A 14648-nucleotide genomic window follows, 5' to 3' on the forward strand; every position below is an offset into this window, starting at 1 on the left:
TTTTATAATAAACCAGCGGCAGCAAAACGCTGGTGAACCGCGCCCAAGCAGAGTGGCCGGTATTTGCAGCTGCATTGTCCCAACATTGGCCGGAAGGCATTTCCGATAAGGGGCCGATGTTGCGGCGATGTATTCCCGATTATCAAACGTAACATGTAAAGTAAGACATTTCAAAAGTTTTTTTGGTTTTAATTTTGATGATTAGAGCTTACAGCTCACGAAAGTCAAAATCCAGTGTCTCAATATATTACAATATTTATATTTGAGCTTCATCCCTACAGTATAAATGCAGGGTATCTCTTGTTCTTTGAAACCACAATAATGGGGAAGACTGCTGAATCGGCGATGGTCCAGAAGACAATCATTGACACTCTCCACAAAGAGAGTAAGTCACAGAAGGTCATTACTGAAAGGTGTGGCTGTTTACAGAGTGCTGTATCAAAGCATATTAAATGCAAAGTTGACTGGAAGGAAGAAATTGGGTAGGAAAAGGTGCACAGGCAACAGGGATGACCGCAAGCTTGAGAATACTGTCAAGCAAAGCTGATTCAAAGACTTGTGAGAGCTTCACAAGGAGTGGACTGAAGTTGGAGTCAGTGCACCAAGAGTCACCACGCTGAGACATCTTCAGGAATAGGGCTACCAAGCCACTTCTGAAACAGAAACATCGTCAGAAGCATCTTACCTGGGCTGTGGAGAAAAAGAACTGGACTGTTGCTCAGTGGTTCAAAACAGGGACGGATTATGACGCACCGGTGCCCTGGGCACGGACTGATTAAAGGCGCCCCTCAGTTGAAATTGGCCTCATTTTTTCTTAAATTCAAATAGTAATGGATTCTATTTACACTAAGTGAAAATAGCAGTATTTTTAGGGATATGCTATTTACACTTAGTGCAAATAGCTATAGATTATATTTGCACTATGTTAAATCTGCTATTTATACTACTTGTCGCAAAATAGTGCCAATTATCTGCACTTCAGTATTGTATTACATTATAAAACAGTATGCAGTAATAACGTATTGAGTGTAAATTTTTAATCATTATAATTCAAATTATTCAATGGATGCCACCTTATTGGTACAATAAAGGCCTCCCGACACCTACCCTAACCCTACCCCATACTTTATTTTCAACTTTGTGGTTATTTCTTTAATTTGTATTGACAATAAATGCTTTTACTATGTGATATGAGATTTGAAAAGGGAGAAAAAAAGTTCTGCAAAAGGCGTGATCGAACCCTGGTCAATCACATCGAAAGCATGTGCTTTTCCATCTGCGCCACTGGATCTTACGATTCAAAGCCATTTTTTATAATCTTGACAGGCCCTATCACACGTTGGTGGGCGGAGTTAGTGTAAATAGTCTCTGCCAAAATGTGGGCTATTTGCACTAATTGTAAACAGACTCAATTTACATTATCAAAGAACATTATCATCGACAGAATTAAAGCAAGCTCAAAAACTCCCATCAATCACTGAAGTTGCTTACATTGTGAAATTAATATATTGCTTACATCGTACGAACTTCTGCACTTTGTTGTTTCTGATGAGAGAAATCGTCAGAGAGCAGAATTCATTCAGGAGCGTGCGCACTGAACAAGACAGCTGTTTCAGCGATGACTCATCTGGATGCCTCTTATTGGTGATTGTACTCATAAACTCAACAGAATCATGTGTGATTGGTTATAATGCATAATGCTGTAGAAAAACACGTGCCAGCCAGTGAAGATGAGCGTACAATTTAGCAGCTGATGATGTGCGCACTGAATGAACTAATCACAACGGTGTGATCATTTCTTAAACTTAAAAAAATATTAGTCGGCTATTTATTACGACGGCGTTTTAGTGCCACCTTAAAAAATAAAAAAAATCTAAGATTACGAGATTAAAGTCGTAATATTTCGAGAATAAAGTCGAAACTGCGAGAATAAAGTCGAAATATTACGAGAATAAAGTCAAAACACTACGAGAATAAAGTCGTAATATTTCGAGAATAAAGTCGAAACTGCGAGAATAAAGTCGAAATATTACGAGAATAAAGTCAAAACACTACGAGAATAAAGTCGTAATATTTCGAGAATAAAGTCGAAACTACGAGAATAAAGTCGAAATGTTACGAGAATAAAGACGAAACACTATGAGAATAAAGTCGTCTTTTTTTTTTTTTTTGTGAATGTTGTAGTTTGTTCCCACTAAACATTGGACGTCGGATAGACGTGCAGATCATGTCTATATTGGGTCCGTCGGTCCATGACCAATTCTGGACATCTATTCGACGTCCAAACTAGGTCCACTATTTGGACGTCCAACCATGACCCAACTTGGACGTCATTTTGACGTTCAACATTTGACCTAATCTGGCTTATTTTTTTTGGACGTCATTTGGACATCTATGGCAGTTGTGATATACACATTAGACGTGCGGTAGACGTCGAAAAAAGACGTCACCTGGTGTTACAAAACAACCCCATCAATGGACGGAAATTGACGTCCAAAATGACATGGAAAAGACGTCACTACGACGTCACATTGCGCAGTGGGTTATGTTTAAGCACGTCATCTGAGCCAGTTAGTTCTTAGTTCTACGGAAGGCCTTGCAAACACCAGCGGTCATTGAAAAGGTAAGCTTAATTAAAAACTCTTTAGTACACATTTGTTAATGTAGTTTGATGGAATTGAATAGATAGGCTATACAATAACGTTGCAGTTAAAACCGAGAGTATTGCAGTTTTAATGCTAGCAATCGAGTTTTTTTTTAACTATCTTAACTGACCATATACAGTAAATATCATAATCAGGAGAAAACACTGGCAGTGAAATTTAGTACTCAAGTTAGCGGAGCTGAATTTGTGAACGTTTGTGCGAGTCATGTTCACGAAACATGGATTTTTTTCCTATCCTCTGATAATGCGTTACAGCGCAGAACTGTTAACATATGTGCGTGTCATATGTGGTTTGATTTAGTGTCCTCTGTCTCTTAATGTAATCCCAGACTTGCTCAATGAAGTTGACATCAGATCTCTGTGTGGACCTGTTATCGGACAGCTGTTTCATACAAAATGTCCCTGGAATATTACACCTAATGAATATTTGGACATATTAAACATGTTAAAGCTAACGTTTTTTTAAGGATCCACCCCCCCCCCCCCCCCCCCCCCCTTTAGCAAAGTCTAACATTCCAAACACTTTGCACAGTACTGTACTGTATATCATTTTCAGGATTTGTTGAAGGTTTAAAAAAATTAAAGGGTAAATACATGCAGAAGGCATAAAGATTAATTTTGTCCAAAGATGCATTATCACTGTTTCTTCCCACTAGTCTTATAAATTATATTAAAGTTATCCAATGTAAATTTAACACTCCTGTGCACTACTTTGCAGCCCCAAGAATGGAGGAAAATAGTGATATTTTCAATTTCCTAAGAGATCGAGGCATCCCTAAGGAAGAAATTACAGCAATGAAGCAGCAAAAGGTATGGTGTTTTGGTTAATTTGATTAAGTTATTAGGCACATTGAATATGGTTCAACTAACTAATAAAATATGGTTCAAGTAAAATAAAATATGAACACATAACACAAATAATAAGAATACAATTTTTTTTCAATTTTCTTTTATCCTTCTGTTAAAAGACAGTCCCTATGGCCTTTTGCACCACAGAAACCTTTTAATGGTACTGTGAAATAGTTTGCGCAAAATCGTCCGAGTACTTTAGTACTGTACTTTTAGTTCTGGAACTAAAGCAGTGCGAAAGTCCCTCCTGTCATGTAAACAATAACAGTACTTCTAAACTTCTAACTAAACTTCTCTGCCCTGTCACAACCAATATCCCTTTAAACATGCGCCTACTGCAGGGATGGGCATCATCAGTCCTGGAGGGCACTGTCCTGCAGAGTTTACCTCCATCATACCTAATTAAGGGGCAGTCACACTACACTTTTCATTCCATTAACTTACATTTCATATGCAAATCCGAGAGAGTGGAAACCATAAGTTTGGTGAACTCTAACCTGCAAATTCATATGAAACCGTGTGACCAGTAGAAGATTGATACATCACAGCATGACCTCATCCACTGTGAGACACCAATGTGTCCCTGAGCAAGACACTTAACCCCTAGTTGCTCCAGAGGCGTGTGACCTCTGACATATATAGCAATTGTAAGTCGCTTTGGATAAAAGCGTCAGCTAAATGAATAAATGTAAATGTAAATTTTGCAAGTCTAGCACACTTAAAATTTTCAAGCAATCTTGATGATTTTTCAGATGTGTTTGATTAGGGATGGAGCTAAACACTGCATAACATTGGCCCTGCAGGACCGGATTTGTCCTGACAGTTGTATCAAATCTGAGTGACCAGATTTTACATTTGGTTCTTCTTTTTAATAACATGTCCTTTTAGCTGTTATGAAACAGTATGATTGATTTTCTTGTTCCAAAAGTTAACGTGCATGTCCCTCTTCTTTCACATATTGACAGAGAAGTCATCCTGCTTATGGAAGATGCAGACCTGTCAAGTACCTTCCCTCATGGAGGGTATGGAGACAGGATTGCCCTGATACATTTTTGCAGGCATCAGACCCCATCTGCAAAGCGAAAGCTGGGTCTTTTTGACAAATTGAGAGAAAAAAAATGAAGATTAGAAAGGCGGCAAATGAGGATGAAGAGGAGCCACAAACATCAAACAAAAAAGCAAGCTGCAAAGCAAAATCATGCAAATGAAATATTGAAATTGGGTGGCTTCATGATGAAAATGGTGTAATAAAACAGGTTCGAGCAAGGCAAGGTGGGGGGACCAGAAAACTACAGATAAATGCTGATGCAAGATATGATGATATACTAAAAGAAGGAAAGGCATTATTCTTTCAGAATGGAAACTGAAGAGTCAGAAGAGTCTGATTTTGAATTTGAAGTTTGGGATTTCAAGCTAAATCCACTCCCCAAGGATGTCTCAGTTGGAATGATTTACAACACTGTCAAACTCCCCATTTTGCGTTTCTATGTAGCAACTCGTCCAAAAATGAGCTTTAAAAATGTATTAAATATTTTGCATGTATTACGTTGATTATGGTTAGTTATTGGTGTACTGTAATTTTTTGTTTGTATAAGAATACACCACAACTGTTCATTAAAAATATTTATTACACTTAGCTCTTATTTTAAAATAATAAAATATATTAGCATAACACTGTAATACACATACTATTTTAATACGGTCTCTAATGTAATATAGATCTGAGTTCAAATTTAATTATGCTTTCATTAAAATACAAACATGTAAAGTTTTTCTTTATAGATATTCTCTAGTATCTCATTTCTTAACAGAGTGTACAGTTCAGCTGCATGGTATGGGTCCACAGGAGCAATTAATCCTTTTTCTTCCATAAGAAGAACACAGAGCTCAAATACAGTCTTGTCACAGGGGTACTGCCCCTTTGGGGTGCACTCCTCTTTGCAAGCAGCCACTTCTTGAGGAAGAACAGATTCCTGAAGAACATGGTGCAACAGATTCTTCTGTTGCACCATGAATTTCTGGCAAAGAGAACATCAGAACTGGGCGAACTGCGGGAAATCCCTGGCCTGGTCCTGGTCTTATTTGGTGGGTGTTCCATGTTCTCACAACTTCATCTAGCTCATTCTACATGACAAATAAAGACATTCATTATTAAAACTGGATGTAGACTGAGCTGCAGAATCACCATCATACATATACATATAACCCCCCAAAAAAGTTATTGTTCATGAATTGTGACACTAAAAATGTCACCAAAGATTCACCATTTTATCTATAACTATTTACTGCACAACTTATATGCACAAAATACATCCTTGCATAAACAACACTTTGAACTTCACATAATAGTTAAATCCAGTTGTTTATCTAGTATTTGAACTTCAGTTCAAAGTGGGTATTACTGTATGATTAGCCTTTAGACGTAATCGTAATAAATACCTAATAAATTGTTACATACCTGGACAAGGTTCAAGAAGCAGAACTGTATAAGATTTTTATCCAAGAAATCACCAGAGAAATGCCCATCGTCTTTGAGGGTCTGAAAGATGTCCATCCAAAGTTGTCCACTTTGTTTACGCAGTATGCCCCACCATGCCTCTATGCGTTGATTTGCCGTGCTGCATCCATACATAAAACTTTTCTCTCCTGCGTAACTGTCCGTGTGGTTTCTGCGCAGGAAAACCTGCATGTCTTTGACGTGTCCATTTTCTGTTCCTGGGTCGGCGCGCAGTCGCTCGGGACAATGCGGGTTACAGTGGAAATGTAGTAGTCTGCAATTACTTTGGGGTCACTGTTTATTCTCATAATTTCGACTTTATTCTCGAAATATTACGACTTTATTCTCGTAACATTTCGACTTTATTCTCGAAATATTACGACTTTATTCTCGTAGTTTCGACTTTATTCTCGAAATATTACGACTTTATTCTCGAAATATTACGACTTTATTCTCGTAATCTTATATTTTTTTTGTTTTTTAAGGTGGCACAAAAACGCCGTCGTAATTTATTGTCTTTTGGAAGCTGCATTCAAAATCCACTTGCCTCAAAGATCTGAGGTGGAATTCGCGGTCCAGGAGTAGCGATATTTCGGCTGGTATCCCGTGCGTTAATCCGTCCCTGGGTTCAAAGTCCTCTTTTCAGATAAATGTAAATTTTGCATTTGGAAATGTCTGGAGGAAGAGTGGGGAGGCACAGAATCCAAGCTGCTTGAAGTCCAGTGTGAAGTTTACACAGTCAGAGATGATTTGGGGTGTCGTGACGTCTGCTGGTGTTGGTCCATTGTGTTTTATCAAGTCCAGAGTCAATGCCGTCTACCAGGAGATTTTGGAGCACTTATCTGCTGATAAGCTTTATGGAGATGCTGATTTCCTTTTCCAGCAGGACTTTAGCACCTGCCCACAGTGCCAAAACCACTTCCAAGTGGTTTGCTGACCATGATATTACTGTGCTTGATTGGCCAACCAACATGCCTGACCTGAACCCCATATGGAATCTATGGGACATTTTCAAGAGAAAGATGAGAAACAGTCGATCCAACAATCCAGACGAGCTGAAGGCTCAATAGTGCCTCAGCAGAGCCACAGGCTGATCGCTTCCATGCCACACCTCACTGATGCTAAAGGAGCCCCAACCAAGTATTGAATGCATAAATTAAAAAACTTTAAAGAACTTGAACTTTTCTGTTTTGCAAATCCCTTTTTTGATTGATCTAAGGAAATATGCTAATATTTTGAGAAACTGAATTTCGACTATCATAAGCTGTAAGCTCTAATCATCAAAATAAAAAAAATTAAAAACTTTTGAAATGTCTTTACATGTAATGAATCTAAAATATATATGAAAGTTTCACTTTTTGAAATAAGTTACAAAAAAATGCAGTTTTTTCAAGATTCAAGATTTTTATTTGTCACATACACAATTATACAGAGTATAACCAGCAGTGAAATGTAGGTCAGGTCCGCTCCAAGGACAGTGCAATTATATAGAGTACAAATATTAAGAAAAAGAAAAGTAGAAAAAAAATAAAAGAATAAAATAAAATAAAAGATAAAAATATAAATATAAAAGTGCAGGTCATATGTTGACATAAATAGTAATATAAGCAAAACAGTTGTACAGGGTTTTTAAATAGCAGCAATATGAGGTAGAGAAAAATTATGAATAGCTTATTGATATGGTGATATTTACATGGAGTCATGTGATGTTATGACACAGAGTTAGAGTTTAGGAGCCTGATGGCCTGGGGGAAGAAGCTCCTCCTAAGTCTCTCAGTCTTTGCCATCAGGCTATGGAAGCGCTTACCAGATGGAAGCAAAGTGAATAGACTTTTACCAGGATGATTTGAGTCCTTGATGATTTTTACAGCTCTATTTTTGCAGCGTTTGAGGTAGATGTCCTGCAGAGAGGGGAGAGCAGACCCTGAGATGCGCTCAGCTAAGCGCACAACTCTCTGTAGTGCTTTGCAGTCCTGATTGGAGCTGTTTCCATACCACACTGAGATAACTGATAATAGATGTGGAGCTGTGAGAGGACACGCAGTCATGAGTAAAGAGAGAGTAGAGCAGGGGACTCAGGACACAGCCCTGTGGGGCTCCTACGTTGAGGGTGATGGAGTTTGAGGTGAACTGGCCAACTTTCACCACTTGAGGTCTGCCGGTGAGGAAGTCTTGAATCCAGTCACAGAGTGAGGAGTTTAGGCCGAGGTCTCTGAGTTTAGCAGCCAGCTTGATGGGGACTATAGTATTGAAAGCTGAGCTATAGTCAATGAATAGCAGCGTTACATAATTCCCATTGTTGCTGTCCAAGTGTGTGAGGGAAGAGTGAAGGACGTGAGAGATGGCATCATCCGTAGATCTGTTTGGGCAATAGGCAAACTGAAGGGGGTCCAAAGTATCAGGTATGGAGGAGCAAATGTGTCTCTCAAAACCTTCATGACTATAGATGTGAGGGCAACTGGGCGATAGTCATTCAGGCAAGAGGGTTTATTGTTCTTAGGCACAGGGATTATGACAGATTTTCTGAATGAGGTAGGAACCACGGAGGTAGCAAGGGACTCATTAAAGATTGAAGTGAACAAACCAGTGAGCTGATCAGCGCAGGACCTCAGAACACGGCCGGTTATCTCATCAGGTCCGGATGCTTTCCTGACGTTCACTTTCTTTAGTGCCTCCGAACCTCATCCTCCGACACGGTGATAACAGGATCATCGCTGCTCTACCTGCTGCTTCCTGACGCGCTGGACGCCGTTGCCAACGAAGCGGCTGTAGAAGATGTTTACTCGTCCGCCAGCAACGGATCTGCTCTCACCTCCGCGGAGGATTTGTTTCCGAAGGCACAGATGGTCCTCAGTCCCTGCCACATCCAGGGATCAGAGGACGCTTGCCACCAGAGAACGCTTCCGCTTCCGGGGACACACCCAGACTGAGATCACACACACACACACAGGGCCTTGCCCTTTTCGCCTTTTTTGTTTTGTTTTTTCTAACGTGATCCCGTTTGCCACTGAACCTGCTTTAACGACGACAGTGGGGCTTGATTGCCTTAGTCAAACGGGTTGGCGCGTTTGGTCGGGTTGTTAGTTAGTGCGCTATATTGAACCGTTTGCCACTGAACCTGCATTAACGACGACAGTGGGGCTTCGATTGCCTTAGTCAAACGGCTTTTCTATAACGTATGAATATATCCACTATAGCGTTCTATAACAAATCCGATCAGAGCGCCTGTTTATCACTAGTTTTATTCTGATTCTCGAATCTGCTATTAGTTTATAGCCCGTTAGCATCGGCAGCGTGGCAACCGCTAATCTCGCTTACATTGCAAATCCTCTATTCACACACATTACTATCGTTTCACTGTTACTTGCTTAAATGGCGGATTTGTGTCTACCTCTGAGTGCAGGTGAGGACACGTTCGAGCTGCATTCGGTGCAGCTGGAGCTGGAGGCCGTGGAGAAACAGATCCGCGACCTGCTGGAGAAAAAGGCCCAGCTGAAGGAACGGAGAGCCGCGCTGGAAACATCCCGGGCTGACGCTCACAAGTCCGGGGTAAGTATACAGCACGCTGCTAACACTCCCACCACCTCTACTCCGTGTGTTTCTCTGCACAGACCCTGTGCACCCAGGACTCGATCTTCCCAGATGTCCTTCACTCCGGCGCCGGGACGCCACGGACCCTGGGTGCTGCAGCAGCGGAGGACGCGAGCCAGGCCTCGGGTGACGACTTCCCCCCCCCCCTGTCTTCGAGATCTCCACTAGGAACAAATTCGCCCCCCTCCACGAGACAGAACGCGACATTGTGATCGTTGGAGACTCCATTGTCCGGCACGTCCGTGCTACGCTAGCTGAAGGTAAAGTACACGCTTCTAACATCCCCACCACCCCTACTCCGTGTGTTTCTTTGCACAGACCCTGTGCACCCAGAACGCGATCTTCCCAGATGTCCTTCATCTCCACCCGGAACCGCTTCGCCCCCCTCCGCGAGACGGAACACGATGCTGTGGTCGTGGGAAGCTCCATCGTCCGGCACGTCCGTGCTACGTCAGCTGAAGGTAAAGTGCACACTCACTGTTTCCCCGGTGCACGTGTTCTCGATGTTTCTGCGCAGATACCTGCGATCCTGAAGGGCAACGAGAACATCGGTGCTGTCGTGCTGCACGCGGGGGCCAACGACATCAAGCTGCGGCAGACGGAGACACTGAAGAGGGACTACAGGAGCCTGATCGAGACGGTACGCAGCACATCACCCGCGGCGACGATCATCGTGTCAGGACCGCTTCCCACGTATCGACAAGGAAACGAAAGGTTCAGTAGACTTTTTGCTTTAAACGAATGGTTATCGTCATGGTGTAAAGAACAGAAACTGCTCTTTGTTAATAATTGGAATCTTTTCTGGGAGCGTCCTAGGCTTTTCCGTGCTGATGGCCTGCACCCCAGCAGAGTCGGAGCGGAACTCCTGTCGGACAACATCTCCAGGATGCTACGCTCCATCTGACTAGTAAGCCAACTCTCAAATAACTGCCATGATGACTTTTGTTCAACCCACTTAAAAAATAGAAGTAATTGCGTTGTCCAATCTATAAAGACTGTGTCTGTTCCCCGAATAGCGAGATCAAAATATAAATTCAATGCAGGATCTAGAAAAAATCTGACCGTGATCAAACCAGAAAAATGCAAAATAAATGAACAAAAACAATTTTTAAAACTTGGACTCTTAAACATTAGATCACTCGCACCCAAAGCAGTTATTGTAAATGAAATGATCACAGATAATAATTTTGATGTACTCTGCCTGACTGAAACCTGGCTTAAACCAAATGAATATTTTGGTCTAAATGAGTCTACTCCACCAAGCTACTGTTATAAACATGAGCCCCGTCAGACTGGTCGTGGCGGCGGTGTTGCAACAATATATAGTGATATTCTCAATGTTACTCAGAAAACAGGATACAGGAGGTTTAACTCATTCGAACTACTTCTGCTTAATGTGTCACTGTTAGATATGCAAAATAAATCTCTCCTATCTCTTGCTCTGGCTACTGTGTATAGACCGCCAGGGCCATATACAGATTTCCTAAAAGAATTTGCAGATTTCCTCTCAGATCTACTAGTTAATGTTGATAAACTACTAATTGTCGGAGATTTTAACATTCACGTTGATAATACAAATGATGCGTTAGGACTTGCGTTTACTGACCTAATAAACTCTTTTGGAGTCAAGCAAAACGTCACCGGGCCCACTCATCGTTTTAATCATACGCTAGATTTAATTATATCGCATGGACTTGATCTTACTGATATAGATATCGTACCTCAATGTGACGATATTACTGATCATTTCCTTGTATCGTGCATGCTGCCTATTACTGATATTAGTTATATGGCTCCGCGTTATCGTCTGGGCAGAACTATTGTTCCAGCCACCAAAGACAGATTCACAAATAACCTGCCTGATTTATCTCAACTGCTCTGTGTACCCATAAATACGCATGAACTAGACGAAATGACTAGCAACATGGGCACTATCTTCTCTAATACATTGGAAGCTGTTGCCCCCCTCAAACTGAAAAAGGTTAGAGAAAAACGCACTGCGCCATGGTACAACAGTTATACCCATTCTCTCAAGAAAGAAACTCGTATTCTTGAGCGCAAATGGAGAAAAACTAAATTAGAAGTTTGTAGAATTGCGTGGAAAAACAGTATGTCCAGCTATAGACAGGCTCTAAAAGCTGCCAGGGTAGAGCATATCCGCAAACTCATAGATAAAAACCAAAACAATCCAAGGTTCTTATTTAGCACAGTGGCTAGACTAACAAATAAACAGACACCGCCCGATCTAAATATTCCCCCACAGTTTAATAGTCATGACTTTATGAATTTCTTTACTGATAAAATTGATAACATCAGAAATACAATATCAAATGTAGATTCTACTGCGTCTAGTATTTCAGCTTCATTCACCGCACCCAAAGAAAAACTGCCGTGCTTTACAACTATAGGACAGGAAGAGCTAAATAAACTTATCAGTACATCTAAACCAACAACGTGTTTATTAGATCCTGTACCCACTAAACTACTGAAAGAGTTGTTACCCGTAGCAGAAAAACCGCTTCTCAATATTATTAACTCATCGTTATATTTAGGTCACGTCCCAAAACCATTCAAGGTGGCGGTTATTAAGCCTCTTATTAAGAAACCACAACTAGATTCAAATGAACTGGCAAATTACAGACCCATTTCAAATCTTCCGTTTATGTCAAAAATTTTAGAAAAAGTTGTGTCTACTCAACTATGCTCCTTTTTGCAAAAAAATGATCTCTATGAAGAATTTCAATCAGGTTTCAGGCCCAATCATAGTACAGAAACTGCACTTGTTAAAATTACGAATGACTTACTACTTGCTTCAGATCAAGGCTGCACCTCATTGCTAGTATTACTTGATCTTAGTGCTGCGTTTGACACTATAGACCATAATATACTCATAGATCGATTACAAAAATATATTGGTATTCAAGGACAGGCTTTAAGATGGTTTAGATCCTACCTGTCCGATCGCTACCACTTTGTCCATTTAAATGGAGAGTCATCTCAATTATCACCAGTAAAGTATGGAGTACCACAAGGATCTGTCCTAGGTCCTCTGCTATTTTCAATTTACATGTTGCCCCTTGGAAATATTATTAGAAAACACGGGATAAGTTTTCATTGTTATGCTGATGATACTCAATTATATATCTCAACAAGACCAGATGAAACTTCTCAACTATCTAAGATAATAGATTGTGTAAAAGATTGGATGACCAATAATTTCCTCCTACTAAATTCAGACAAGACAGAGATATTACTTATTGGACCAAAAAACAGTACACAGAATCTCTTGGATTATAATTTGCAACTAGACAGATGCACTGTCACGTCCTCTAAAGTCAAAAATCTGGGTGTTATTTTAGACAGCAATTTGTCCTTTGAAAATCATATTTCCCATGTTACAAAAACAGCATTCTTCCATCTTAGAAACATTGCCAAGCTTCGAAGCATGCTACCTGTTTCTGATGCAGAAAAGCTAGTTCATGCATTCATGACCTCTAGACTGGACTATTGTAATGCACTGTTAGGTGGTTGTCCTGCATCTTCAATAAACAAGCTACAGATAGTCCAAAATGCAGCGGCTAGAGTTCTTACCAGATAAAGAAAATATGATCATATTACCCCAATTTTACAGTCTCTGCACTGGCTACCTATTAAGTTCCGTATCATTTACAAAATATTATTACTTGCCTATAAGGCCCTAAATGATTTAGCACCTGCGTACCTAACTAGTCTTCTACCACGCTACAATCCAACCCGCTCTCTAAGGTCGCAAAACTCTGGACTTTTGGTAGTACCTAGGATAGCAAAGTCCAATAAAGGAGGTAGAGCTTTTTCACATTTGGCTCCCAAACTCTGGAATAGCCTTCCTGATAACATTCGGGGTTCAGACACACTCTCTCTGTTTAAATCTAGATTAAAGACATATCTCTTTAGTCAAGCATACACATAATGCATTTTATAATCTTGTACTGCAGTTATATCTGATCAAATGTACATTATTATTATTCTTTAGCTTGGGTTGAACAATTTATTTTTGCTTAGATGGAACAGCAGCTACGCTAATCATGTCTCTGCTTGTCTCTACGTTTCTGCCACGGGATTAACATCCCGTGGTAGCCAGGAATTACAGAACTTCAGTCTGGATCCAACCACTACATGATCTAAGATGACCGAACACCTGAGATGGAGGATCAGCGCCGGGAGATGACGTATGTGTCCCTAATCGTCGGCAGAGGCCAACACCTGGATGAACGCCAGAGACAGATCCCCATTGAGGACCCCACCACTTAGACAGCCATCGGAAAAGACCACTGGAACCAGCTGAGCCCATTCAATCTGACTTGCTGCGGTTTGGAACTGAACTACTGGTTTGTTGGCCAGAGGAGAATTGGCCCCCCGACTGAGCCTGGTTTCTCCCAAGGTTTTTTTCTCCATTCTATCACCGATGGAGTTTTGGTTCCTTGCCGCTGTCGCCTCTGGCTTGCTTACTTGGGGACGCTTCATTTCGAGCGATATCGCCGACCTTATTGCAAAGACACTATTTAAACTTATTGACACATTATTTTCCTTTTGTGATATTGTGCAGTGCTTTGACACAATTTGCATTGTAAAAAGCGCTATATAAATAAAGGTGACTTGACTTGACTTGACATCCGTCGAGAGTCATTGAGCTGGAAATGAGACTGCAGTTCTCTCTCTGTATCGGTGTTTAGCGGCTCTTACTGCGCGTCGGAGAGCATAGCACGATGATTTGTACTCGCTCATATTCCCGGTCAGAAGAGCCCGGTTTTGATGTGATGATGTGATGTGATGTGATGTGAAGTGAAGTGACATTCAGCCAAGTATGGTGACCCATACTCGGAATTCGTGCTCTGCATTTAACCCATCACGCGTGCACACACACAGCAGTGAACACACACACACCGTGAACATACACCCGGAGCAGTGGGCAGCCATTTTTTATGCTGCAGCGCCCGGGGAGCAGTTGGGGGTTCGGTGCCTTGCTCAAGGGCACCTCAGTCGTGGTATTGAGGGTGGAGAGAGCGC

The 14648-nt window shown here is 41.1% G+C and overlaps 1 protein-coding gene across 2 annotated transcripts; it reads left to right on the forward strand.

The window, feature by feature from the left end:
- Positions 1-9417: 9417 nt before the first annotated feature.
- Positions 9418-13779, forward strand: LOC306874809 (uncharacterized protein). Of its 2 annotated transcripts, none has more exons than XM_079425073.1 (2): positions 9418-10509; positions 13719-13779. In XM_079425073.1, the coding sequence occupies exon 1, from the start codon at positions 9952-9954 to the stop codon at positions 10504-10506; it is 555 nt and encodes a 184-aa protein (XP_079281199.1). In that variant the 5' UTR covers positions 9418-9951; the 3' UTR covers positions 10507-10509; positions 13719-13779. The 2 variants fall into 2 exon arrangements, with proteins under 2 accessions (XP_079281199.1, XP_079281200.1); XM_079425074.1 differs by lacking the exon at positions 13719-13779 and having other exon boundaries at positions 9418-10316; positions 10419-10662.
- Positions 13780-14648: the final 869 nt, after the last annotated feature.

Source organism: Barbus barbus (assembly GCF_936440315.1).
Source record: "Barbus barbus genome assembly, chromosome: 9".
Classification (NCBI taxonomy): Eukaryota; Metazoa; Chordata; class Actinopteri; order Cypriniformes; family Cyprinidae; genus Barbus; species Barbus barbus.